Here is a 26,086-nt window from a genome sequence, read left to right on the forward strand (position 1 = left end):
AATGGGTAGGGCCCTCCCTTATTAATCACTATTTTAAAAAAATGCCCTACAGCTGCATCTTATGGAGGCATTTTCTCAGTTGAGGTGCCCTCTTTTCAGATGACTGGAGTTTTGTCAAATTGACCTAAAACTAGCCAAGACAGCAGGATTACTATCTGTGCATTCTCTTAGTTTTTAAATTCATAAGTGCTAATTTCTTTATTGCAAATATTCCCATTGAAAATTATTTCTAGATTCAGTTTTCAGCATAACATCCAAATATGTATCTCTCATGAATCCACCAAAAAAAAAAAAAAACTCCCTTTAACCTAAATTAGCAGAGGTTAATTTACTTCTGAAGTAAAGAAGGCCATCTTCGAATGTGGCATCAAGCTGACGTCAGTAAACCCTGACTGCCCGGTGCCATGTTCCTGCTCAGTCTCATCCTCTGATCGCTGCTTGTGAGCAGGTGTTTAAATAGAAGCTTCATTGACAGTTGAGGCAGAACTAACTTACCTCCTGCCTGTGCCCCACTCAGCATCTGTTTCAGAGAAGAAGCCATAGCTAGCAAGCCATCTAAAATCATGCCTCTGGAGAATATACAGAATTCCTAGCTATGTGTTAGGGTTTACCCAGACTCTGTAACTGTTCAGCTAGTCTGGCATCAGGACCTAAGAGAAGACACACTAATGAGAGGTAGGTTCCACAGACATGAACCAATGCATCTCTATCTTCATCTGCAATGGAATCAGTTGAGTTCCATTATATCAAAACATAGCTGGAAGAATTACTGAATATTCTTGATCTTTTCTTCATTCTTTTCTGCTATAATTGCACTCTAAAATACCTTCCAGAGATTGTAAGCAATCTCACTTCAACTCAGGCTGGCACAAGGGGGCAGAGACAGAGAGAAATCTCCAGCCAGGAATGTGCTGCTAGAGCCATTCCGAGGCTGCTTTTCAGTAAGTAATTACAGTCTCAACTTACAGCCGAGTTCCCTGGACTCTGACCCACAAGATGGGAATAGGATGAGACACTCGGCTTTTACACTTCCTCTTGGCAAGTTACCATGAGTTATGAAACTTGCTCTCATTAAACTATAGGTTTCTCATTTGTTTTTTAACCACTGTCTCTCATCTTGCTATATCTAAATTCTTTAAACTCTTAAGTTTACAATTCAGTGGCAATGCAGTTAAATAGTTCCCCTGAATTCTGTTTTGTAAGGGTCTCCTTTTACAGCCCAGGCTGGCTTCTACTTTGGAATCCTCCTGCCTTAGACTCTTTTCAGCCCATCCCACTATAATGTATAATTTTAGAAATGAGCCAACATGCTATGTTTCCACTCTCATGTTCTCATCTTCACCTATCAGGAAGATTCAATTGCAGGAGTTAGAGAGAGCAGCCCCCAAAACTTTATACTTAAGTTTCATCAAGCTTTGGAAACAGTAAATTCATAGTATAAAATGCTGATGTAAAAGTTGTTGAAAATAAAAACAAGAAATCTTACCACTATGACTGTACAATTGTGTTCTTCTTCCCCATCCTCCCCCTTCATCTCATCCATGTCCATACATGGCTGCTGCAGGATATCTGATCACACTGTGAACCCCCAGATTGTGATGCTTACTGGAAAAGCCAATTTCTAGTTGCGGTGTGGCTCAGCCCTAGCACACATTTAACTCAAGAGTTTTCTGTTTATTGTAAACAAGATTAAATAAAGTCAACCATATGTGAAGTGGTGAAACAAGCAATCAGCTGACTGGGAGTGAACATAGGGGAAAAAAACGATAGAGAGCGAGAGGAAGTCAGGAGGATGACTAGAGACACACAAAAAGTAGAAAGGAGGGGCATTCAGTTTGAAGGGTTTTGAGATGTTATGGAAAGGAGAGCTTTCTTTTCTTTTTGAGACATTGGCTGAGAAAGATCAGCTGGGTGCTTTCTCTGCCTCTCTGAGCTAGCAGACTTTCACTCCAGCATCTGGCTCCTGAGTCTTTATTGGTAAAATTGAACAACTGACATTTGGTTAAAAAACAATGCATGTCTGTCACAAACGTCTCCCTTTCTACTTCTGTGTCATGTGTGTTCTATTATTTTCTCCCTACTCTTCTTCCCTTTTTAAAACTCTTCATAACTCATACATAAATATACACACCTAAAAATTTAAAGGTCTAACCCCATATCGCAGAAATCATGTGGTATTCATCTTAGTCTGCTTGACCTAATTTAACACAATAACTTCCAGATTTACCCGTTTTCCTGCAAATTTCATTTTTCTTTAAGGTTAAGTAAGACTCCACTGTATGTATGCAGCCTATTATCCATTTATCTGTTGATGGACATCTTGGCTGCTTCTGTTTCCTTGCTATGGTGAATGGAGCAGCAATAAAGGCCAATGTGTAAATATCTCTTTGGAGAGTATGGAGTCCTTTGGGTATGCATCCAGGAATGTTGTAGCTAGGTCATATGGTAGTTCTATTTTTAATTTTAAGAAAACTATATACTTCTCTCCATCCAGTGGTGCTCGTCTTCCCCCACATCCTCACAAGCACTTACTACCTGCTGCCTGGATGGTAGCCACTCTGGCTTGAGTGAGGTGGAATCTCATTTTAATGACATTTTAATGAGTAATTTAAATTTCCCTTTCCCTAATTGCTAAGGATGTTGACTATCTTTTAAATATGTTTCTTGGGTATTTGTCTTTCTTCTTTTGAGAACTCCGTTCTCTCTATTAGTTTACTTTTAATTGACACTTTTTACTTGTCTTTTGGTTTAATATTTTTAGTTCTTAATGAAGTCCTAGATTTTAACTGTCTGAAGTATAGCAAGCAATGGTTTCCTTCTACTGTGTAGTCTATTCAAACTGTTAATGGTTTCCTTTGAGATTCAGAAGCTTGTTAATTTCATGTGATCCTATTTGACAATCCTTAGGGTTATATCCTGTGATAAAACATCATGAACAAAACCAACTCGGGGAAGAAGTTCTGCTTACATGTCTAGTTAACAATCCATCATGGAAGGAAATCAAGGCAGGAGCTCAAACAGGAACCTAGAAGCAGGAACTGAAGCACAGGCTGTGGAGGAGTGAGGTTTAGTGGCTAGCTCCTGATGGCTCCTTCACTCAACCTGCATATGTGTGTGCGTGTGTGTGTGTGTGTGTGTGTGTGTGTGTATTCCAGGACCAACTGCTCCCCACCACACAGAATGGGTCTCCCGTATCAGTCATTAACCAAGACAGTCAAGACATACTTGCTTACAGCCCAATATTATTCAGGCATTTTCTCAATTAAGATTCCCCCTTTCAAGATATGTCTATATTTGTTTTGAGTTGATAAAAAACTTAAGCAAAAAAGAGCATCTTAATGCAAAAATCATGTGCAACCACAAATAATACTGCTTTATGAGTATATCTTATAGGGTCAGAATTTCTACTATAGACAGCCAAAAAAATATCTTAGACTGTGGAAGTATAATAATAATTTCTTATTTTAAAATTCAAGAGTGTTTTACTTGTAAACCTCCTGCATATGTTATGTGAGGCTACAGACCTCTGATTTTGTAAGACTGGTTTTCCCAGTGACACTGTAGCCTTGGTGGTTACTGAGAGAACACAAGTCACTAGAGGATGCCTTTCTCAGAATGAATACTTGCTGTTATGCAATGAATGGCTGTATATTAATTTATATTTGAATATATATACATATATACATATACATGATTACATATGCATCTATATAAAAATATACCCATACAACTAAAGATTTATATCATATATATACATATATGAGATGAGATAGCTATATATACACATATTATACATATAGAAATAGCTACATATATGCATACACTTGTATGATAATGAATCTGACTGAAGTATGGATAGCAAGATGTTTTACACTAGTTATTTTATAGCTTCATATAAAACAGCATATAATATATTATTAAGAATTACTTTATAATATTGCTAACAAACATATATTTCTGTGCATGTGTGTGTTGGGAGCCGACTTTAAGCAGAAAGCAGCTAGAAGGCAGCTATCATCTTTGCAGCCATCTGGAACCATATACCCTGATAGAGACTTGTTTATCAACAGCCTACAACAGCTGAGCACACTCTGACAAACATCTTGTTTATTCCACATAGCTTGTTTTGCTGTTTAGTGACCCCAGCTGCATGGTGCACGTGGTAAAATGTCTTCACCTGTGTTCTCCTGCTTGTGCTTATAAATACCCAGGATTTCCTTGTAATAGAGTCACTAGGAGGTGAATAGTAGGAGGAGAATATAGTCTGTGGGAGACAGTAAAGGAGATTTGACTACAGATCCTCTGGCTTGTCTCTATTCTTCACATCTCTTCCCCTTCACCCCCCCCCACTCTCTCTCTCTTGCTAGACCCTGACCCTTGGACCTGAGCAGCAGAGCAGTCTGGGACATTCTGACCCCCAAAGTAGGGCAGGGTGGGTCTCAACACGTGTCTATGTGAATGTGTCTGATTCTGCATGTTTGTGTCCATGAGTTTGCGGGTGTAACACAGAATATCACTGGGGAAATATACTCCTCATATGTGATGACTGTAAAGCTGTGTTGGGTGAGTATGTAAGTGTCTCTCAGCCTGTCTCACTGAGAAGTCAATTTTCAGACTTTCTTTTGTTGCTGAGTTCCATGAGTCATCTGGGAAGCTGTTAGCTTCCAGGAAGGAATGCTGCTCCTAAGAAAATGTCATGTATGGATTCAATTCAGTTTGCCCTAGTTGATAAATTTTGTTCCCATAGATTGGCTGTTTTATAACTTAGCTTAGCCTTATTGTTGACAGGGAGACTGAATGTGAGGACTGGCAGGTGGGCTTTTAAAATCATGTGGAACTTACCATTTTATGTAAACTCAGAAAGCATTATGGTCAGGAAGGAACAAAGTGGCCTCAATAGATAGAAAGACCATAGAAGCAGGAATGCATTCTCTCTTGCCTTCAGGCAGTAAGACCCTCTCATTTTTAAAAGATTATTTCATTTTTATCATGCGCAGGTGTGTGTGTTTTCCTCATAATAATAATAATTAAGTAATACTTTAAGAAGTTATCAGATCCTCTGGGGCTAGAGCTACTGATATCTGTGAGCCACCCATATAGGTGCTAGGAACTGGTCTGTTCCTTGCAATAAAAGCGAAGACCCCCTTGACCACCCCTCTATCTCCCTCTGATTTTTCTTTGGTGAAGACTTCTTATTGAAGATTGGACTTTTCCAACAACAACAATAAATCCAAAAAGCAAAAAGAAAAACAAACAAACAAGCAAAAAAATAAAACCCATATGTTGCAATGCCAAGCTCTATTATCTGCTGAGTTCTGCTTTGCTGGATGGATACCCTAGATTCCCATTCCCTCAGTATGTACAAGCAGATTAAAATTGAGCTTCCTATTTGAGCAGGGCCCAAGGCATAGTTTCTATACCCTTGATTTAAAACTTGGAGCCTACCACCAAAGGAACATGATGTGCAGGAAGGTGGGTGTAGTTTGAGACAACTGTAGTTCAGGACACTGAGTCCAGGCAGTTTAATTTAACAAGTGTTTCATGGTGTACTATTGGATCTTTTTTGTTTTTAGATTTATTTATGTATATGAGTACACTGTAGCTGTCTTCAGACACACCTGAGAATGGCATCAGATCCCACTAAATTGAACTCAGGATCTCTAGAAGAGGAGTCAGTGTTCCTAACCACTGAACCATCTCTCCAGCCTTGTATAGTTGTGTCTTACAAACTGGCTTTAACTAAAATATGAGTAATAAAAAGAAAGGTATGCTACTTACTCCTTCCTTTTCACCTCAGAGCAGGAAAAAGGGTTGCTTGCCTGATTATGAGAACCCAAGTAAAGAAAAAATTTATGCATAAGTAAATTTGAATTCTTGCCCTGGTTTTCTTCCTGATGGACTGACTGTAAGCTGAAATGAATAATTTTCTTCCCAAGTTGCTTCTGGCCAGCATTTTAATGATGACAGAAACCAAACAAAGGCAATGACTTTCTTGCTGCTGGTCATTCTTCTGCTGGTGGACATTTATGCCTGTTCATTATTAAAGTTCTACCACACGTGTGTGCATTTACTAGCTTATAGCCTCCATGTACAGTTAAGGGATACTTTGATAAGATCTCTTCCTCTGTCATAAATAGCCTTACCCAGAACATCATGAATATGCTGAAAGTGTTTTAGTCAAGTTGTTCAGAGGGAATTACATAGAGTAAATGGTATGCATATTAATTATTAACCTATAAGCATCTATAGATACATACACCCATGATACCAACTTATTCACCAGCAGTCAAACAGGTGTGCACCCTCATATATTGATTCCTTATTCTATGATAACAAGAATGATCATACTTTAATCATTTAAATCAGATAATAGCAAGCCTACTTTTTTATACTATATTGATGCTTTAGGGAGGATAAAGGTGTATGTGTATTGTATTTACATGAGACTTTCCCTTTTTCTACCCAATGCATTTAAAAGAACAACCACAACTACAACCACAATCACAACCATCACAAAACAACATCCACCTCATAAAACATCTCTTGGAGATTTCTTGGCAGCTTTGAATGTTTCCTACCAGAGAGATTAGTCAATAGCAGAAATTCACACCTCAGAAGACCATTCAATTCTGTCAACACACAACTATCCTTTCTCTTAGACACCCCCCTATCCCAGTGTCTTTGCTAGAAAACAAATCAGCTGCCTTCCCTAGATACCCTGAAGTGACAGTGAGAGCCTTAGCAGCAAGTAACAACTGTGCAGTCTCCTTGCCAGACTTTATATGAATGCAGAAGTCAACTCAGTGGAGGCAATCTTAAAGGTAAACACTGTTAACTAATATCCCCTTCTTCCCAAACATCAGCAACACCAGAGCACAGATGCAGGCTTAGAGAAAGGTTCACACCAACCACTGAGGAACTGTAAAAGACAAACCTTAGGAAATTCATTCCAATTACTTTTCTACTTAAATGTAAGCTTTAAGAAATTTTCTGGAATAGAGCAATTCTGCTTCAGAACTCATAAGCAGCATTGTAGGTTAGCTTTCAGATCTCTCTAGACACATGCAGGGCATCATGCAAAATGAGAAGACAATGCAAAACCAAACAACAAAATACCAAGCCCCCGTACAGATGATTTAAAAAATCTTAATAAAATCTTGTAGTGTGGCACTGGCATCTGTCTGCAATGCTACTCTTTATCACCAAAATGTAAGCTTAAGTTCCAAAAAACCTAAAACTTAACATGCATGCACGCACATGCACACAAACACACAGACTCACACAGACACACACACTCATACACAGACACACACACTCATACACAGACACACACACACATATGCACTTATATTATTTTAGACACATGAGTTGGTGATTTCCTATATTCTTGTTTTTTAACAGATTTCAATCTTCTGCAAGCTTTGTAATGAAAACAAAGCCCAATCTGATTGAAGTTAGGTACAACTCATTTTAAAACCTTCAAGCAAATACTATGCTCTAGATGATTAAAAGATTGGCAGCTGAGATAAACTCATTTTCATAAAAGATAAGACTTTGGGTCAAGTCATTTCAATTGCCATCTTTGTAGCTGTAGGGGTCAAGGATTAGCGATTTCATAAACTTTCCCTTGCATAAATGCTAGTCAGAGAACTGGCTTTCTCCGAGTGATCAATCACTAGCCACTGGCTATATGTAGGGTCGACACTAACATAGCGTTGGCCTCTGAAATCCTCAGGAAAGCCAGTTCAAAATCACCAGCCATTTGTTTTTCTAAAAATGAACCTTTCTGTCAAAAACTTCACTGCTGGATTACAAACAGATTTTGCTCCAAAAAATATTTAGTTTCATTTCAGGCTCTATAATTGAATATATAACTGAAAATAATGCTGGGATATTTGTTTCAGTTCCTCTTTAGAATTAAACAAGGTAGGATGAGCCAGATGCCTGGAGGAGTAAGGGCATCTGCTGGCAAGGCTGATGACCTGACTTTGATCCTAGAAACCCATACAGAAGAAGCTGGCCTCTGATCTCCACATGCCCATGCTTGCACCAGCCCACCTTATCCAAAAAATCAATACATGTAATAAAAAAGGATAAGCAAAGAATAAATAAGCAATAACCTACCATTTAAAACATGGCTTCTGTATTATCAAGACGAAAAGGACAGTCTATATTTTTATGTAAATTTCCAAGCATATGTTTTTGCAGAGTAGAATCTTACTGAACAATAACTGTCTGATGCCAGCAAAGACCTAGGCTAGGACCCTAAAACTGAGCTATGCCAGGGTCTCCCAGAATTACCATTGGGTTTTCATACTGTGCCTTCAGTATTATTCCAGGCTCCATGGGGAGAGATGAAGAAGCATTGCTCATCAGATGGAAGCCCAGGGGACATCTTCCTTCCACTTCTGTACTTAACTAAGTCAAAATAAGTTCTTTCTTCTGTATGCTCCCCTTGCTTCTAGTTTTAGCTAAGCATTAGAAGTTCATTGAACCTGTGCGAAGGAAAATACCAGGCTATCTTCAGTCAAGAAAATGTTCTAGAAGTTTGAATTAAAAATGGACGTCTGAGCTCATCCAAATAACTTTTAAGTAGTGAGTATAGAGAAAGATGAAATGTATTTGGAAGTTGTAAGAGAGCTGCCATCAAAAGAATTATAAGAAAGCTGAAGTAATAAAGCAAATTAATGGAGAAAATGCTGTCATAGGTAGGAAACCAACATCAGAGGACAGTCACGAAGTTGTAAATTTACTTTGTTACAATATTACATAAGGTCTCATTCCCAAATGACTTCAAAAGTTGAGAAAAAGAAACCACTAGCACACATGAGAACATGGCAACCATGAGGATCTATAAGATACACTAAGATACAATATGAGCAATGTGAACCCACGTATATGTACCCAAGATAGCACTCATTTATACCTAGAGTATTCTGAGTCCATCTACAAGCCGTGAACAGATTTCAGTAGTATTATTCCCCCCAAGGAACATGTGATGAACAGCAAGTGACAAGAATAAGAAGCCAAAGGCTGGGACCCGCGCTTTCCATATGTGCCTTCAGGGAAATGAGCATCCTTCAAAGCTGCCGTAACTGTGATAAGGAAAGCCCATGAGGTGGGATTCCCCTGATATTCTGAATGCTTTATGTTAGTATTCTGTCTGGCAACAGCCAGGTATGCTCCTCCCCACAGTTACCTGGCAACAGCCAGGTAGGCCTGGCCCATCATAAAAGGGGCTGCTTGCCTCCTCTGCTCTCTCTTAATCTCTTGCTCTCTTGCCTCTAGCTTCTCTGTCCCCTCGCTCCTCCCCCTCCTCTTCCTCTCTCACCACGTGGTCATGGCTGGCCTCTACTTCTCTTCTTCCTCTCTTCTTCCATCTTCTTCCATCTTCTTCCATCTTCTTCCCCCCACCTTCGCCCTATCTCCTGAATAAACTTCCCTCCCCTCCTTGGAACCATGTGGTCTGGAGTGATCTACTCTGAGCTGCCCGCGGACATCTAACACGGACGTACATCTAATACTTTATATCAGAACCAGATTGCTGGGGACCAGCAGTAGCCAAGAGCAAAGCATGGGAGTGATGATGTCACTGTGGGGTTTATTTTTGCCTTGTTTTGTTTTCTGATTTTTTACAAGTTTTACTGAGTAGCTCTCCATTGGTTTCTGCCTACTTTGTCATCTTCTTAGCCATTGCATTTTGTTTTCTCATTATCTCAGTTATTTTAAATCTCATATACTTTTAAAAATATCACAATCTAAAATATTGCTTTTGCTGCACAGTATGAGATTTTTATAGTAATAGATTTCTAGCTCTTTTCTTGAGAATATTATATAAGTCTAATGATATATTTTAATAACGACATGTGATATAAATCTGAGTAATTATTTTTGTTTAAGAATTGGTGCATTTTGGAAATTTTATTAGATGTGTGCGTGTCTGTGTGTATCTGTGTCTGTCTGTCTGTCAGGGTATGAATGTGGAGGGCAGAGGACAACTTGTCAGATTTGGTTCTGGGTTTCCACCATGTGTCCTGGGGATGGAACTCAGGTCATCAGACTTGGTGGCAAGTGCCTTTAACTACAGAGTCATCTCAACAGTCCATGTTTAATACTTTAAAAAATGGATTTAAATGATTATATATTGGTCTGTTATATTTGCTATTGCAATTGTGTTCGGTATTTGTCATGTATTTTCCTACCTTTATAGACATCTATGTTTATAATTGATATTATTTCTCTTTTGACCATTATTTTCTTTTTTCATTTTAAAGAGTTTCTATTTTATCAAATACAAGCTTCTAGGTCCTTCTGTTCCAGGGGAATCCTTAAAAATATCTAGCTATGCTTTTTTCCATTACAAATGCTATAACTATTTTTTATTATAAATTTGTAATTTTTTCTTTTATTTCTGATATTCTAATATAACTACATCCTTCCCCTTTCTCCTTTCTTCCTCAAAATTCTCCTCATCCCCCTCCTTGGCCTGAAATTCATGGCCTTTTTTTTCATTAATTTTGTTACATGCACATATATACCTCAAAATATAAGCTGTACGGTCTGTATAATGTGATTTAGGTTTTCAAGGTTAATCATTTAAAATTAGATAACCATTTGGTGTGACTTCAAGCTTCTCTTTTTCCTGGAGCACTTCCTTTAACAAGTTCTACAAAAAAGAAGAATTTCCTGTGTCTTTGTAACTGAAAAGCCTTCACTTTATATTTGATTTCTTTGTTATTAGAAGATAGTTTCTCTGGACATAGCACTGAACTTGACAGCACTTCCTTGGTAATCTGAAGCTGAGCCTACCTTGTTGCTTACTCATATCTCACAGAACCCTGCCCATTTTCTTCCTCTCTGAGTAATACAGACTTCTTCCTGACTATTGCAAGGCTTACCCTTGAGTTGTTTTGGTTCTTATGTGCTCTGACACAGCTTTTCCATGTTTCTTATGTGTGGCTTTTCATTTTTTTAATTTTGACAAAATTTAGAAAAGAATGACTCTTATTTTCTCAGACACTTTTCACTAGTGTTTTTATCTCTCCTGTTGTGAAAATAAAATTTGAAAGCAACATTGAAACAATAACAAAAAGTTCATGGTCAGCAAAGACCACCAACAATTTGTTAAATTTAGTCATAATAAAATATTAAGTCCCTGCAGGGGCAGGGTGACCAAAAATAAAGGCATGCAAGGGCGTGCCCAGACAAGTCCAAACAAGCCCAAGTGAGTAATGGGCTATCTGGTGTTTACTTCTCTCTCCCTCCCTTTCTGGGAGGTGCGAGGTTCTGCAAGTTCCGCCAGTTCTGCAAGTTGCTGATGTTTGAAATATCCAATCATATGTAACCACGCCAAATTTTCCCGCTCTCCCCAACCCCTACCCATAAATATCCCAAGTTTCCTGGGTTCTGGGTCGGAACCTCTATCTCCTGCGTGAGATATGTTCCGGCCCGAGGGCCCTCGTCATTAAACCTCCTCTGCAATTGCATCAAGAAGGTCTCTGGTGTGTCCTTGGGTTCGTACAGGTTCGGACTTGGGTGAGGGTCCTTTTTTGGGGGTCTTTCACTGTCTCTTATGGATTCTCGTCATGTATCACTGTATCGAGCTATGTTTTAGAGTCTTTTTACTCATTAACATGTCTTCAATGAGCTCCCTACAGACATAGAACACCCTTTATTTAGTTCTCAAGTATCACTTTGTTTTAAGCACTCTTTATCTACAATCAAATACTTATTACATGGCCAAGCCCTGCCAAGTGGCCTTACCAGGAAAAAATAACAAACTCTTTGCATGGAGACCACAGGGAGCACTGAGTTCCACCCCCTACTTGGGAAGTATTGGCAATTGGTAGTTCATGGGCAGTTTTCTTTAAGCATGTGGCCCCCATAGGTTAACTGTACTGGAGGGCCTATACCCAAGATTACATGGGTAGAACTGCTCATGTCTCATCCCCCAACGTCCTCTGACTGGTTGCTGGCATCAACCTCTGCATCATCTATTTTCCAACAAGAATGCTCCAGTAGGGCAGCACATATTTTTCCTACTTGACTCCACATTGAGAGCAGACATTGCCTCCCACAGATATGATCAATTGATGTTTTTTTTTTCTATACAGTAATGGAGATGGCATTTGTGGAAAAAAATACCTTAGAATCTGGATTTTGCCTTGCATGGAGATGAGTCATTGGATATCCTTAGACTCGCGGTTTGTCTAGGAAAGCATCAGGACATCTCTACTTTCAAGTAACTGAACATCAAGAAGTGGAGGAGAAAGGCAAGCAGATGGGTAGACAGTGTGGCACTTGGGTTTTTAAAACACTATGTGCTCTCTTGGGCTGATTGTGGGTCCTTACTAGATGTATTACACTCAGGAAAATTTGTTTTAATCCACAAATGAGTGTCAGGCACAACCTCATGGCTTCTGACTCTTTCTTATGTACCTAAAACACATAAATTGTCTCCTAATCTCATCTTATTGCACCATTTAGTACAGAGGGTCCACCCCCAACAAGAAACTTCCTATAGTAACACCCCTCACCCCACCCCTGCACTGGCCTATGTGTATAAACTGACAACATTTCAATGAATTCTTAAGGGGAAAGATGCTTTGGAAGTACAAGGGAAAGCACAGCCAGACACACCTGAGTCCTGAACAGGGAAGAGTTGTCCTGAGCAGGAAGACAAAGTAGTAGACTGCTTGGCCAGCAGACTGACCATGGTGAGGAGAAAAGCAGGAGCAGAGTAGAGGGAGGGTGAAGAAGACAGAGTATAAGCAAAAGACAAGACCAAGAGTGCTTATAGCTAAAATAGCAGGGTTCTAAGGAGAATGGGAAGCTGAGGGGAAAAAAGCCTGTGAGCTGGAGAAGTTTAGGGGGAGATGAGGAGAGCTAAGAACTTATAATACTGAAGAGACCTGGAAGCCAGCACACATTTTGTTATGCTAATAGGCACCATAGGTAGCTTTTTGTCCTTTCAGCCAGTGTTGAGGAAAATGGCTTTTTTGGTAGAGGGGAACCAGCTTCAAAGCACCTAAGGAATGATGACTTTTGTCTAACTACCAGAATTTTGGGAAATGGAGTTTCCTTTGGATCCAACTGTATGAATTCCTGTTTTAAATTCTATTATTTACAATGGATTTGGAGTACTTTGTTTGAATTCCACTGAATTCCAGTCTAGGCTACTGGCTTTGAATTCTTGATCCTCCTGCCTCCATTCCATCCTGTATTCCAAGCAGGATCACGGGGCTGACAAATCAGACCCAGATTTATTTTCAGTTTGAAACTAAGCAAAGATCATGACTTCCTCCATCTCTGCCCACAGAACACCCGTCTTTAGGGCTGTGGTTTTTCATGGTTTGCTGTTTGTTAATTCTCTTTGGGTTTCCAATTTGTGTTTTTAAGAAACACAGTCCACTTTCTATACCTCTTTCTCTTGTTACAAAATTCATAGTGAAATTCTAGTGCAAAGCGATATCAATGCAACTCCCTTTTTATTGTCTCTGCTGATTACAGGCTGGTAACAAAGGGCTCAGCCTCATTGGTGAAAATAAAAACAAAAAAATGTAAGCTCATAAAGGCTGAGTAGATTCCCTCCTGCTTTGAAAACACAAGGAATCTTCTGTGACAAAATGATATGCTAATGCAGAGACCTTCATGGAAAGCTAAGGAAATGCTGCCTTTGGTATCCAGCTGCAGGAGGGACTGTGTGAGAGTGATCTAAGCAATAAATCAAATCTTGATTGCTTTCTCCCTGTCATTTTAAAATATTAATCTGCTGTGGTATGCAGGAATTTTTATTTAATTGTAGTGTTAAATAAACCATCATGTATACAGCACAGTTTATGTTTAATTCACACTCATCCCTAGCTGAGCAGCACATGGCTCAGTGACAGCCAGATGCCTATGGCTCTTTGTCTGCTACTAGAGCGGGCGTCTGGAAGTGGATACAGTTAATAAACACTTCCAAAGGGCCAAGGCAATCATCTCTCTGAATAGCACTGTCATAAGTTCACGGTGCTCTTGGGTTACAGCACCTCCGACAGCAACACTGAGTTGAAGGGGAGAATAATGTTTACGTATATGAGTGAAGTGGTTTGAACTTGGAGTGTCATCCCGAAGGCTTTTGTGCTTGAACTCTTGGTCCTGAGCTAGTGGCACTGTTGGCAAATGCTATGGATCCTTTTGGAAGCGTAGCCTCACTGGAGCATGTTCTTGGAAGTTAGTCTTCAAGCTTCAAAACTCACTGTTTCCCATTTGTGCCTGGTTCTTAATGGTGGAACAATCCGTCCACTGTCAGGCCTTCTTGCCAGACATTTAATCTCCAGCATCAACAAGAAAATAAATAGTACAATTTCTCATGATTTGAAGAATTTCAAGGCTTTCTTAGACATCAAGAAGGATGCTTGATCCAGAATGGTGCTAGTGTGAAAATAGAAATTTGAAAGCAGCTTTGAAACAATAACAAAAAAATTCATGGTCAGCAAAGACCACCAACAATTTGTTAAATTTAGTCATAATAAAATATTAAGTCCCTGCAGGGGCAGGGTGACCAAAAATAAAGGCATGCAAGGGCTGAAAGGTCCGGGACTCCCCAGAAAGGGGGTCCACTTAAGTCACAGGATAGCACGCACCCAAAGGACACACGAGAGACCGTCTTGCTGTAAAGCACATGAGGTGGTTTATTAAATCAGAGCTCTGGGCCAGCCCATATCCCCATATCTCACATAGGGGATAGAGGGACTGACCTCGTGGCTCAGGGGCATAGCGCTTATATATGGGCGGGGTAGGGAAAAAGCGAACTTTCGCGCGGGTGCACAGGATTGGTTGTTTTACCTTTTTTGAACACTAGTAGGCCGTACCATGGGGCAGGGTGTAGTTCTTCCCTTGGCCAGTCAGTTTCTGGGATGTTCTTAACAGGCCTTTGTACTGTAACTCTCCCTCCTCTGTAACTAATTAGATGGACCCAAACCTGCTGGCAGGTGCTTTTCTGCCCAAGGTCTAAGGCGAAAAATTTACACATATTTCATAAGATGGCCTTTATAATTTTTCACTCTACAGGGCGTGCCCAGACAAATCTAAACAAGCCCAAGTGAGTAATGGGCTATCTGGTGTTTACTTCTCTCTCCCTCCCTTTCTGGGAGGTCCGAGGTTCTGCAAGTTCTGCCAGTTCTGCAAGTTGCTGATGTTTGAAATATCCAATCATGTGTAGCCGCACGAAAGTGCAACCAATCATATGTAACCGCGCCAAATTTTCCCCGCTCTCCCCAACCCCTACCAATAAATATCCCAAGTTTCCTGGGTCCTAGGTCAAAACCTCTATCTCCTGTGTGAGATATGTTCCGGCCCGAGGGCCCTCGTCATTAAACCTCCTCTGCAATTGCATCAAGAAGGTCTCTGGTGTGTCCTTGGGTTCATGCAGGTCCGGACTTGGGTGAGGGTCCCCTTTTGGGGTCTTTCACTAGAAGTCAGATTTATAATCTTATAGTGCAGATAATGTTTTATAAAAGGTGAAACCTCCCCATATAACAGTACTTTTATCAGTGCCTAGCACAGTGTTTTGTACATAAAGGGCACTCACATGAAGTAATGGGGAGGGGGAAACAATAAACTGATTCCCCTGAAGAGAGTACAGCTGGTTTCCTAGTAAACCATGTGAGCAGAATGTAAGCCACAAGCTATTCCCGTTCAAGGCCAGAGTGAAAAAGAGCTCTGTACCTTCGAATGCCATGTACCACCAGCATTGTGTTGATGAGACTTCCTGTTTACAGAATTCCTTCTTGTGAAATGACGTGACATAACACATCCCCACTACAATCTTCCCTCTAGGATGAATTCAACACAGATGTTTTTCTGTTTCAGAAATTTGAAAGCAAACAAACATAAAACAAAATCCAGGGGGAAATGAAGCTTGAAGGATTTACTAGAGAATCCTCTGGAAACATCCCACCAACCTATACATGAGACACAGGTTTCTTAGCTCTCATGTTTATCATTAAATGAACACACCTGAAGGTGGTTTTCTACCTGTAACCCAATGGGAGTAACTTCTGCCTCTCCCTTTTAGGGAATGGTTTATAAGCACAAGAGATATCATTATGGGTAGCATGGGGAATTAGAATCAAACACCACAATTAAATGTGAAGCCAAAATGATTTCATTTGTGAACCCAAATGATTATCAAAGAACCAAGACTGAGGAAACCTTCATTTTCACTTCCAAAGAACTATAACTGGTATTGTCACAACTAATGTTCATGTGGTCTTTTGAAAATGAGAGATATGTGACAGCCTTCATTCTCCAGGTTTCTGCAAGGGCTCTAGGGGCCCTGCCTTTCTCTTCTGAAGCACTCTAGGATGGTTCATTCTCGAGTCACATGCCATCCATACATTTCTTAAAACTATTGTTTAAGTTAGCATTCGGAGGATTCCATTCATTATGGAATTTGCATATATCTCCTGTTCGATATGCTCCCCTTCCTCATCATGCTGGCCCCATTCCTTCCTTGTTGCATCCCTGCCCCCTGCCTTCCTATTACATAGTCTCCACTGCAATCTTCTTTTCTCTTCGTCCTTCTCTCTACTCTTCTCCTGTTATATCTTCTCTCCCCTTTCTATTTATAGTTTTATGAACTTACACATAAACATGTACACACACACATACAAACACACGCTTAAAAATTCTCAATTTAAGCTATGCAAGAAGTGATAAAAATTAAAATGTCTTATCATAAAAATCTCCAGAGGGCATCAAAAGGCCTATAACCAAGGAACAATTAACCTTATAATCACATCCAAAAATCGAGCAATAATTTCATTTTTGTTTTTACAAGATTTGTGTTGGCTTGCCTCAAAGCCGAGAATCTGGTTGTAGGTAAAGCACATCTGGCCACCATCACTTATATCTTATATTTGGCTTCACAACAGGGAAGCCTGTTGGAACGGCTTCTTAAAACTGGCTCTTTCATCACCCATCTGAACTTCAATTTTCTCATCAACAAAATAAAAGCCAGAGACCTAACAGCATTTCAGGTCATCTGCTCCCATTCTTTTAGCATGTTCTGGTCCTCATCTGCCCTTGCTATTCAGGTTACAACACTTTTTACATGAGAATGCTATCCACTGTGTTGCCATAATCCCTAAATCTGTATATACACTTCTGGGTGGGTGCTTCTCCTATGCTTTCTAGGTTATCAGGGATTGACATTATTTTGGATTGGTGTGAACACTGTCACTAGCATAGCTAGACCTTTTACACGGTCCTGATGTTGATGGGGGTATTTTTTCTACATACAAACACTTATCATACATATACTCTCTCTGCATGCAAACACTTAGCTGATTTCTCATGGGTAATCTTTATAAGATTAAATATGAATGGTTGGGTATATTTTTTATCTAGCAGACTGCTACTGGCCATCTACATATCAAATCCTTAGAAGTGTTGTTGTTTTTTGTTTTGTTTTATTTTGTTTTGTTTTTTGCCTGCTATGACCTGCAATGATGACTCTTACATGGTTTTATTTCACTTTTGCTTATCATTTAAATTCAGGCTCTTAGATTTCCATCCCAGTCAACACTGACTAACAAGGGAAATTATTCTACATAAAAAATAAAATTAAAAAAAAGTCTACAAGGCATACAAACATAATGGAGCTCTGTCAATGAGCTGACCCCTGCAGGATCAAAACTCAAGTGAGCCTCAGATTTACTTCAGCTTCTTGTCTGAGGACACTGTCAGTTTGCTTAAGAACAGTAGATGGATTAGAGGCAACAAATTTACCACCCCGGGCCAAGTAAAGGAGCAATTTTCTATTTAACTGATGAGAAACCCTCAGAATTCAAGAGTCAGTAAGCAGAGTGCACATAAGTCTCTGGACTTCTTAGGGAACAGCATGATTATCCTTAAGCCTGATTTCAATTCTGTCTAGTAGATTTTTAAAGCAAGATCCAAACAAATGAAAATTTTCTATATAACTGATTTTCAGAACAAAGAGTAAGAATACTTGCTGAATGTCAAAATACCTACTGCCAACAAAGTGATATTTGCAATGTTGTCCCAGATGCTGACAAAGTAATATTCACAATGTTGTCCAAGACACAATACAGATGTAAAGATGTGCAAACAGAAAAACATGCTGCAGATTGAGAAAACCTTGCAGACAAAACTAAGATGTGGACAGAAATGTTATTGTTGGTCAAGGGCATCAAATATTTATGGTAGGTGTTGTATAGGCTTACAGGATCAATGGACAAAATTCAACTAAGTAGTAGAATTCAGAATGCACATATAAAAATCAAATACTTTTACACACCAGGACAAATCCCTTGAGGAAGAAAGTATGCAAAAAAATATGCCATTGATTATGACTCTGAAGAAAAACAAACAAAAACTTAGGAAGAAACCCAACCAAGGAGGTAAAAAGAACAATGAAGAAATGGAAGAAAATCCTCCAGATGCAAAGATAATTCGCATTCATGAATAGGGTAAATTAATAGTGTGAAACCAGCTACAGTTAGAACAACCAATGCTATGTGATCACACTAAAATACCAATATGATGTTCTTCATGGAACTAGGAAAAAATCTAAAGTCTCATATGGAAACAAGCAAGCAAACAAACAAAAAACCCAATAGTCACATAATTCAGAACAAAAAGAACAGTATCAGAGACATTCATATATATATATATAATATAAAATAAATCTTTAAAATCAAACACAAAACAGCAAAATAAATTAAATTGAATCAAGTCAGAGCATCAAGAAACTGTGAGGAAAACTTTAACTCAAGCATGCATCAATGGAGTTTCTACAATTGGGGCGAGAAGCAGATATAATAACCAGGATTTTTCCCATATATGAAAAGAAATTTGGATCTATGTGCTCAAGCATCTCAACAAATCCTGAGCATCAGAAACACAAGAAAAGGGAACATTCTACCACCCAGTGATGACATTGCACAAATGAGCAGAGAGAATAAAATATCAAAGGCAGCACAAAGGGAGAAGACACATGTGCCCTATGAAAACAAAGACCAAATAGACTTCCTGCGGGGAGCAAAGGGAACACAGACAAAATGGAATAGATCTTTAAAATAATTTTACCAAATGATAATCTAACCCATATGGACATGTCAATGCACACAGAAAAAGAACACAATCCAATGTAGGCTTTCTCAGAACTCTCTGCACATAGAGAATGCAGTAGAAGCTGTTCTTCCTCAATGAAGAAAGAGCAGCCCCAATAAAGCCACAGCTAGGACTTGAATTAAAGGCCAGAATGCTTCCTGGTAAGATAGGAACAAGGCTGAGATGCTTGCTGTGTCATTTCCACTTGATTTAATACTACAATCTCTTACAGGGCTATTAAGAAATAAAAAGTCTATTTGGAGTTGACTCTTTCATGGCTTTATTTTATAAAGAAAATAATAAACTGATTATGAAATTAATATGGAAATAATGGAACCATCTTAATGCAGTGAACAGAACTTTGAAAAAAAAGGAAGAATGCCATGTGGCTCAGGCTTTCTTAATTTCAGACTTCTTAATAAGGGTTTGGTCCATCAAGCTCCATAGTCCTGAGTATAAACAGACAAACAGAACAGAAAGTCCTGAAATACAGCCACCCACACATGCAGAGCTGAATTCCATCAAAAGGTAAAGAGCAATTTAGTTGAGAACAAACAATGCTTCCAAAATGACAAACACTCAAATATTCATAGGTATAACCTATACCATACTTAAATTTTATTTAAATATGCATCAAGGTCTGAGTGTAAAACTATAAAGCATATGCAACTAGAAAATATATAAAATTCTCTGTGAAAATACCAAAATGAATAGGCACTTAATCAAGGGAAGAAACAACATATAAGTACGATGCTTAACAAGTCTTAATTGTAAGAAAGATACATAATAAAACCTACATAAGATGCCACTGTATACAAGGCAAAATGCTAAAATTTAAAAGATTTGAGACTTAGTCTTACCAAGAACTGGAAGTTTGGATTAGACCCGGGACTCCTGTACATTTGTGAGGATAGACAAGAAATGATACTGGAATACTACGCTTCACTAAAAATGATAAGAACTAGTGATGCATTCTAAAACTCAAACACCTGTGTCATGCAAATGGAGCTCTATGGAAGAAGGGCACATGCCTCCTGACTCTATCAATGAAACATGTAGAAAATGAGAAACACAAAGCCTGCCGCATCAGCTCCTAGACTGGCTTCTGCTCAGCAGAGATAAGCTCACCATCTTATCTGTAGTGACAGTTTTACAGAAGCATGTATATAGCAAAACTTAACTATTCTCCTATGTATAGATTCAATCTGTCAATGATGCCTCAGACAAGGTATTTTTAAAGTTTCGAGTGTGTCGCTCCCACCAAAGATCTGTAGGCTCTGTAACATCCTGTCTGCATGATGCTGTGGCAGTCCAGCTGCCTCAGCCCTGAGTTCTTTGATCTTTTTATGGCAAGTCTCCACCACCACCCACCCACCCCCCTGCTTCCACCTCGTTGCCCAACTGGCTTTATTCATTTACTTGACTCCAGTAGAATCTCAATTTGTAACTACTCATTGATTTCTTGTCTTCTGTTGAAAAAGAGTTAGGGATGAGCCTACCCATCCCTCTGAAGAGAAACACCACCCAAACCTTACCATTCATTTCATAGTTAAACAATCTTGAGTTGTTCTCTAAACCAATTTTTAGAAAACATTTTTCATTGGTCTATATTCAAGCAAATAACAACCACAAATCCCCACACCTCACTTGTTAAACAATTAAACAGATCCAAGATTGCTCACTTGGCATGGAAAGAAGATAGCCTCTTATTGACTTTTTACCAGATTATAACTAGAAATCATTACATCATTTTTTTCCAGGAAGAATTATAGAAAGGAAAGGATCCTGGAGAGAAAAGTGATTTCTTGCTGTTAGATGCAAGATGTAAGAGTTTATAAATAAATGTCCTTATAGACAGTAAAAGGTCATAAAGTTATCATCAGCCATTTTCTCTAGTCTCATTTCTACCACGATCAATGGATGAGGTGGCACCCCAAATATCTCTTCTGTCATTAGTCACAAATCTTCACATATAGTCCAGCGCTTGTCCAGCCCATGGGTTCCCAACCCTGAGCACTCACATCCCAAGTCACAGAGCGGTCACACAGTAAACCTCTTGCTACTCCCTTCAATGCTGCCCCAACTATACTTCTAAAGAGTAATCAAAACATTTCATAATATTAAGTTTAAAATTCTAGTTTCTCCTTTCAACATTTCTGCACGAGATTAAAATACAGCGATGACTTCCTTAGCATTCGTGAGCCTGTCTCATATTCATTCTCAAACACTTGTGTCTATATGATAGCTTTATGGTGTGTACTTACAAGTAGAACTTCTCGTCCCACACTGGATTCAAGTTTCCAAAGATAGTTTTTGTTCTTCTTTTATTCTTGCCAACTTGAACTGTCACATATGGGTCGCTGGACCCTGTTTTGTCTTTTGCCTGCAAGCCTTGTGCAGAAACCACTGAAATGAACCAGAAATAAAAGCTTCAATATGATGATGCTTCCAGAAACAAAACCATCAGAGAGAATATTTTCTGTCATTTTACCCTGGGTTTACAGATTCAACCTCACCACTCTCATTCTCATGGCTCACTGAACTCCACAAACATCTAGAACAGAATATGCACAATTATTGTAACGTCTCTATTCTTTCACCTGCTCAGCACTACCCAACGTGTGTGCCTACCACTTTTCCTTTGACCCTCTGTTGATGGACACCTATGCTAAACCAATACCTTAGTTGCTGTGAACTGTGCTGCAGTGGGCACAGGAGTAAAGCAATTTACTTAAGATAGTGGCTTTTGGTTTTGTCTCTTTGAGGCATAGTGGGACCAATGCGACATGTGCTAGTCAAATTTTGAATATTTTATAGGAATCTTCTTGTTGTTCTCCATAATAATGGTTTTAATTTACATCCCTCTCACTACTGTACTGGGTTCCTTTCCCTCCATATTCTGACCCGCAGTTATTTTTTGGGTATTTGGAGAGTAAGCTCACTGTGTTTTAGATCTCACTGTGTTTGAGATCTGCATTTCTCTAATAATCAGTGATGTGGAACAATTTTTGTATACTATTGACCAGGTATAAATCTAATTTTGATAAGTGTTGACTCAAGTGTTTTCTTATTACTAGGAACTCATAATAAAATACAGTCACTTCCCACAGCATGCATGAAATTGGAAGAGATTGTATTCAATGAAAGGACCGGATACAAAATGATGTCATTACTACAAGACTGCAACTACAACTGTATACAAGAAGCTGTTGAGGTCCTAGGGCAAGATAGCATGGTGTGTGTGTGTGTGTGTGTGTGTGTGTGTGTGTGTGTGTGTGCGCGGCAATATGCAGTGTATTATATAATTTGGTAGGAAGAACAAATTTCAAGAGACATATCACACATCAGAGTGACTACAGCAAACACCACAAACTACACTCTTAAAGGAAAGAACAGGTATCATGAACTTTCAGAACAAAATGACACTTTGTAAATTAGCCAGCTCAATTTTTATCATTCTGAATTATATTCGTACTTGAAAACATCATGCTGGGCATGAGTAGAAACATATAGATAGCAATAGCTGTAAATTAAACAAATTCAAGAAAATATCCAATGATAAGTACTTATGTATGTGTATTGGCTTCGGTTACATGCAGCATATACAAAAAATTGTTCAGTAAAATTCAAATGTTTTAAAAACTTAATAGATTGGGTATGAGTATTGATCAGCTTAATCCAATAAAGAGAGGATCTTCATTTTATTATGATAGAAGACTGGTCTGTGTTTCTAGTGTTGCTCATTTTTAGTATACAGGTATTTTGCCTGCATGTTTGCATGTACATCAGATGTGTGCAGTGTTCGTGGAGGTGAGCAAAGGGTATCAGATGCTCTGGACCTAGAATTATATGTAGTTGTAAGCCTCCATATTGGTACTGGCAACTTAAACCAGATCTTTAAACCAGGTACTTTAAGAGTAGTAAGTACTAATTAAACAATAACCCATCTCTCCAGCTCCCATGTATATGTTAATATCATTCAAAGGATCAACTTTAGAGTTTTAATTTAAAGAACTTAAACCATCACTGGTGTTTACTGTAGGATCAGGTAGATGAGTATGTAGTTACTAAAACAATTCCCCTTAAAGCAATACACTAATAGTGACCTTCAGTGAGGACATTACTGACAGTGCTGTCATTATTCAGTAGCAGGCAACTTGAGAAGCTAATTTACTAAACCTTTAAAATGTTGATGAGTAAATTAACAGAATATAGAGTGAAATTATTCTAATTTTCCCTGCATATATTTGAGAAAATGGCATAGGAAGATTTTTCAACATTGATGAGACTTTTTGTTTAAAAAAATCTATTTATTTTATCAAGAGATGTTTTTATTAGTGGTGATTCCTGATACACATAAAAAAAAAAAAAAAACTCTTTATGGAATAAAACACTTGAGAAATGTATTCTACCTGTAATGGTTATTTTTGCTGACCACTTAGACGTTCCATCCAGCACGCTCTGCTTGGCAGCCTTTGTGTACTGCACAAAATCCTCTTTGGAGATCTGGAACATTTCCTGAATGACTTCAAACACCTCTGGTCTGTTTCTCTCCCTGATCTTCATTCTTTCTTTCATGGCTGTGATGATGGTCTGTGTCTTGTCCTCTGCACCATGCTTAGAGCTCTTTTCTGCTGCTCCTGCAATGGAAAATCAGTGGCTGTGTGAATGTATAGGAGTTGCTCTGGGATGGTTCAAAAGGAGATGCATGTGTGTCAAAGATTTGGTTTACAAGAGCTGGGATGGCTTTTCTGTTAAACATAAGGAGAATGAATCACTGTACTGAGAGCATTGATCCATATTAGCATCATTGGCAACAGAGTAGAATTCAGTCACCCATAAAACCACAATACTGGAACAAATAAGGAGTTCTATAAGTAGTTGGGTTGAATTACAAACAACAGCAAACTTCAAAAACAGTTGCATGCAATCAGTAAGGATGTCATATAAGACAGGTAATGACTTTAAAAAGAATTGAGAACTGGATCAGATGTAAATGGTACATTTCAACTGAAAACAAATAATGCAGAGCTCACTCAACTTTTCTCAGTGAGATGGACCATAATGAAATGCTATTTTATTTACCTTAAAAGAATTCCCATATCACACACATGTTACATACCAAAACACAGTGAAACATTCACCTGAAGTTCTTCTTTGCAAAAAGCATTTGGAAACCAGTGGTCTGGATTCTATAGCACATAGCAGGCAGCACACTTAAATCCCCACCAACAAACATATTTATAGTCAAATGAGCTAAATTTCACTTTCAACCAAAATCTTTCAATTTGTTTTGTGATTGACATCAACTTCCTGGTTATCGTGTGACTCAGAAATGCTTCCCCATATGGAACATCCCCCAAGAACCACGTTTGTGTCCTTCAACTTCCCCATCTACCAAAGGTATTCTCACTGCTAGGCATGGCCTCCTGGGATTGGAATGTGCACATGTGTGTGTATGTCTGTGTCATGGCACACATGGAGATGTTAGAGTTTGTCCCATGTACCATGAGTGTTCTGGGGATTGGACTCACTCTGTGTTGGTTGAAAAGCACTTTTATCTGCTCTGCCATCTCACCCACCAGCCCTCAAACATATTTAAATAAGAAGATTAAAAAAGAATGAATCCTAATTTAAAGAACATTGTAAATACCCTACTCATCTGTTAAAACATGCCCTACAACAGCTGTGTATTTGTAAATTATGTGCCATTAAGTAATTAAACGTGTTTATAATTTACCAGTAACAGCTTGACTACACAGTGCATAATTCTTACTCAGTAAAATATACTTAGTTAGGTTGGACCTTGTGTCTGCACTACCTAACAGGCATGTTTGGCTTCAAGTGTTAGAATGTTCCTTAAATGTAAAAGATGGGTTGAAAATACCTGCAAGATTCAAAGTGTCTGGAGAAATGTTTTTGCTTGCTGGCAGTCACACTAAGATATTTGAAGGGTTAGAAGAAGCATGAAGATGATATTGATTCCCCACGTTCATACCCAGAAGGTTAAGATCATGGCCGCTGGTTAGTCCAGAGGCTCTGGAAAAAAATTCTCCAGTCCTATATTGTCCTGGGCTTATACTTCTAAATTCAGGAGTCCAGCTGAGTGTTATCTATACAGTAAATGCTCACATAAGCAACAAGCTAGAATGTCAAGAGATTTCTTCTCCCGAATCTCCAACAATTTGAATTCTCTTACCTCTTCTTTTGATGTTGTAGTTGTGTTCCTGTTTGACTATGTATGGATTAGTCAGATCTGTGAACTGAAATTGCCAGTGTGGGGAGGGAAGGCTGACAGAAACTTATGTTTAAGCCCCTTATCTGTCATTTCCAGAGAAGATACATAGCTTTGAAATTTTTCTGCCTGTATGTTTTGTTTCTGAAGAGCCTCGATCAGAGTTTCAGACATTAATTCATAATTAATTTGGCGGCTGATCTGTAAGCCCTTTTCCTTGCTCATCATTGTTCATCAAACACATATCTTCATCTTCCAATCAGACTGTGTTTTTAAATTGCTGCAATTTGTCACAAATTTCCAGTTTCTTGGGCTTATTCTGTTTATTTCGAAGTAATTCAAGGTAATCAATGATAACTGCAAATAAGCATTTATGTAAAGTCTTTCAAAATTCTCTGGTAGCTTCCTGAAATAGCACTGGTGATCAACAGTGGCTGAGATCAAAGGAGATGCATCCCAGTAAAGCCCTCATCACACAGGATGCGATGCCCCATGCAACCTCCATCTCCCATTTAAAACCACTTGGTGGACAGACTGTTATACACAATAGAACAGGGAGAGAATTCAGCTTAGATAGAAGAAAGTGTCCTCCAGTCAGTGAGAATTCAACCTTACCTAAAAGGGAAAATATTTCATACAGGGAAACTGGCTTCTTGCTACGTAATCTCACTGTCAACCAGAACCTCTCATTTTCTTTCTTTCTTTCTTTCTTTCTTTCTTTCTTTCTTT

General features: G+C 38.8%; 1 protein-coding gene across 2 annotated transcripts in view; it reads right to left on the reverse strand.

Annotated features, from left to right (window-relative positions):
- Unc13c (unc-13 homolog C) overlaps window positions 1-26,086 on the reverse strand; it is a 478,076-nt gene that overhangs the window by 228,484 nt on the left and 223,506 nt on the right. For both annotated transcript variants that reach the window (XM_076937868.1, XM_076937867.1), the window contains exons 8-9: window positions 23,535-23,762; window positions 21,387-21,528 (exon numbers count right to left, since the gene is read on the reverse strand). In XM_076937868.1, the coding sequence (XP_076793983.1) occupies window positions 21,387-21,528; window positions 23,535-23,762 (370 nt within the window). The remainder of the gene's footprint in view (window positions 1-21,386; window positions 21,529-23,534; window positions 23,763-26,086) is intronic.

Source organism: Arvicanthis niloticus, chromosome 7, assembly GCF_011762505.2.
Source record: "Arvicanthis niloticus isolate mArvNil1 chromosome 7, mArvNil1.pat.X, whole genome shotgun sequence".
Lineage (NCBI taxonomy): Eukaryota > Metazoa > Chordata > Mammalia > Rodentia > Muridae > Arvicanthis > Arvicanthis niloticus.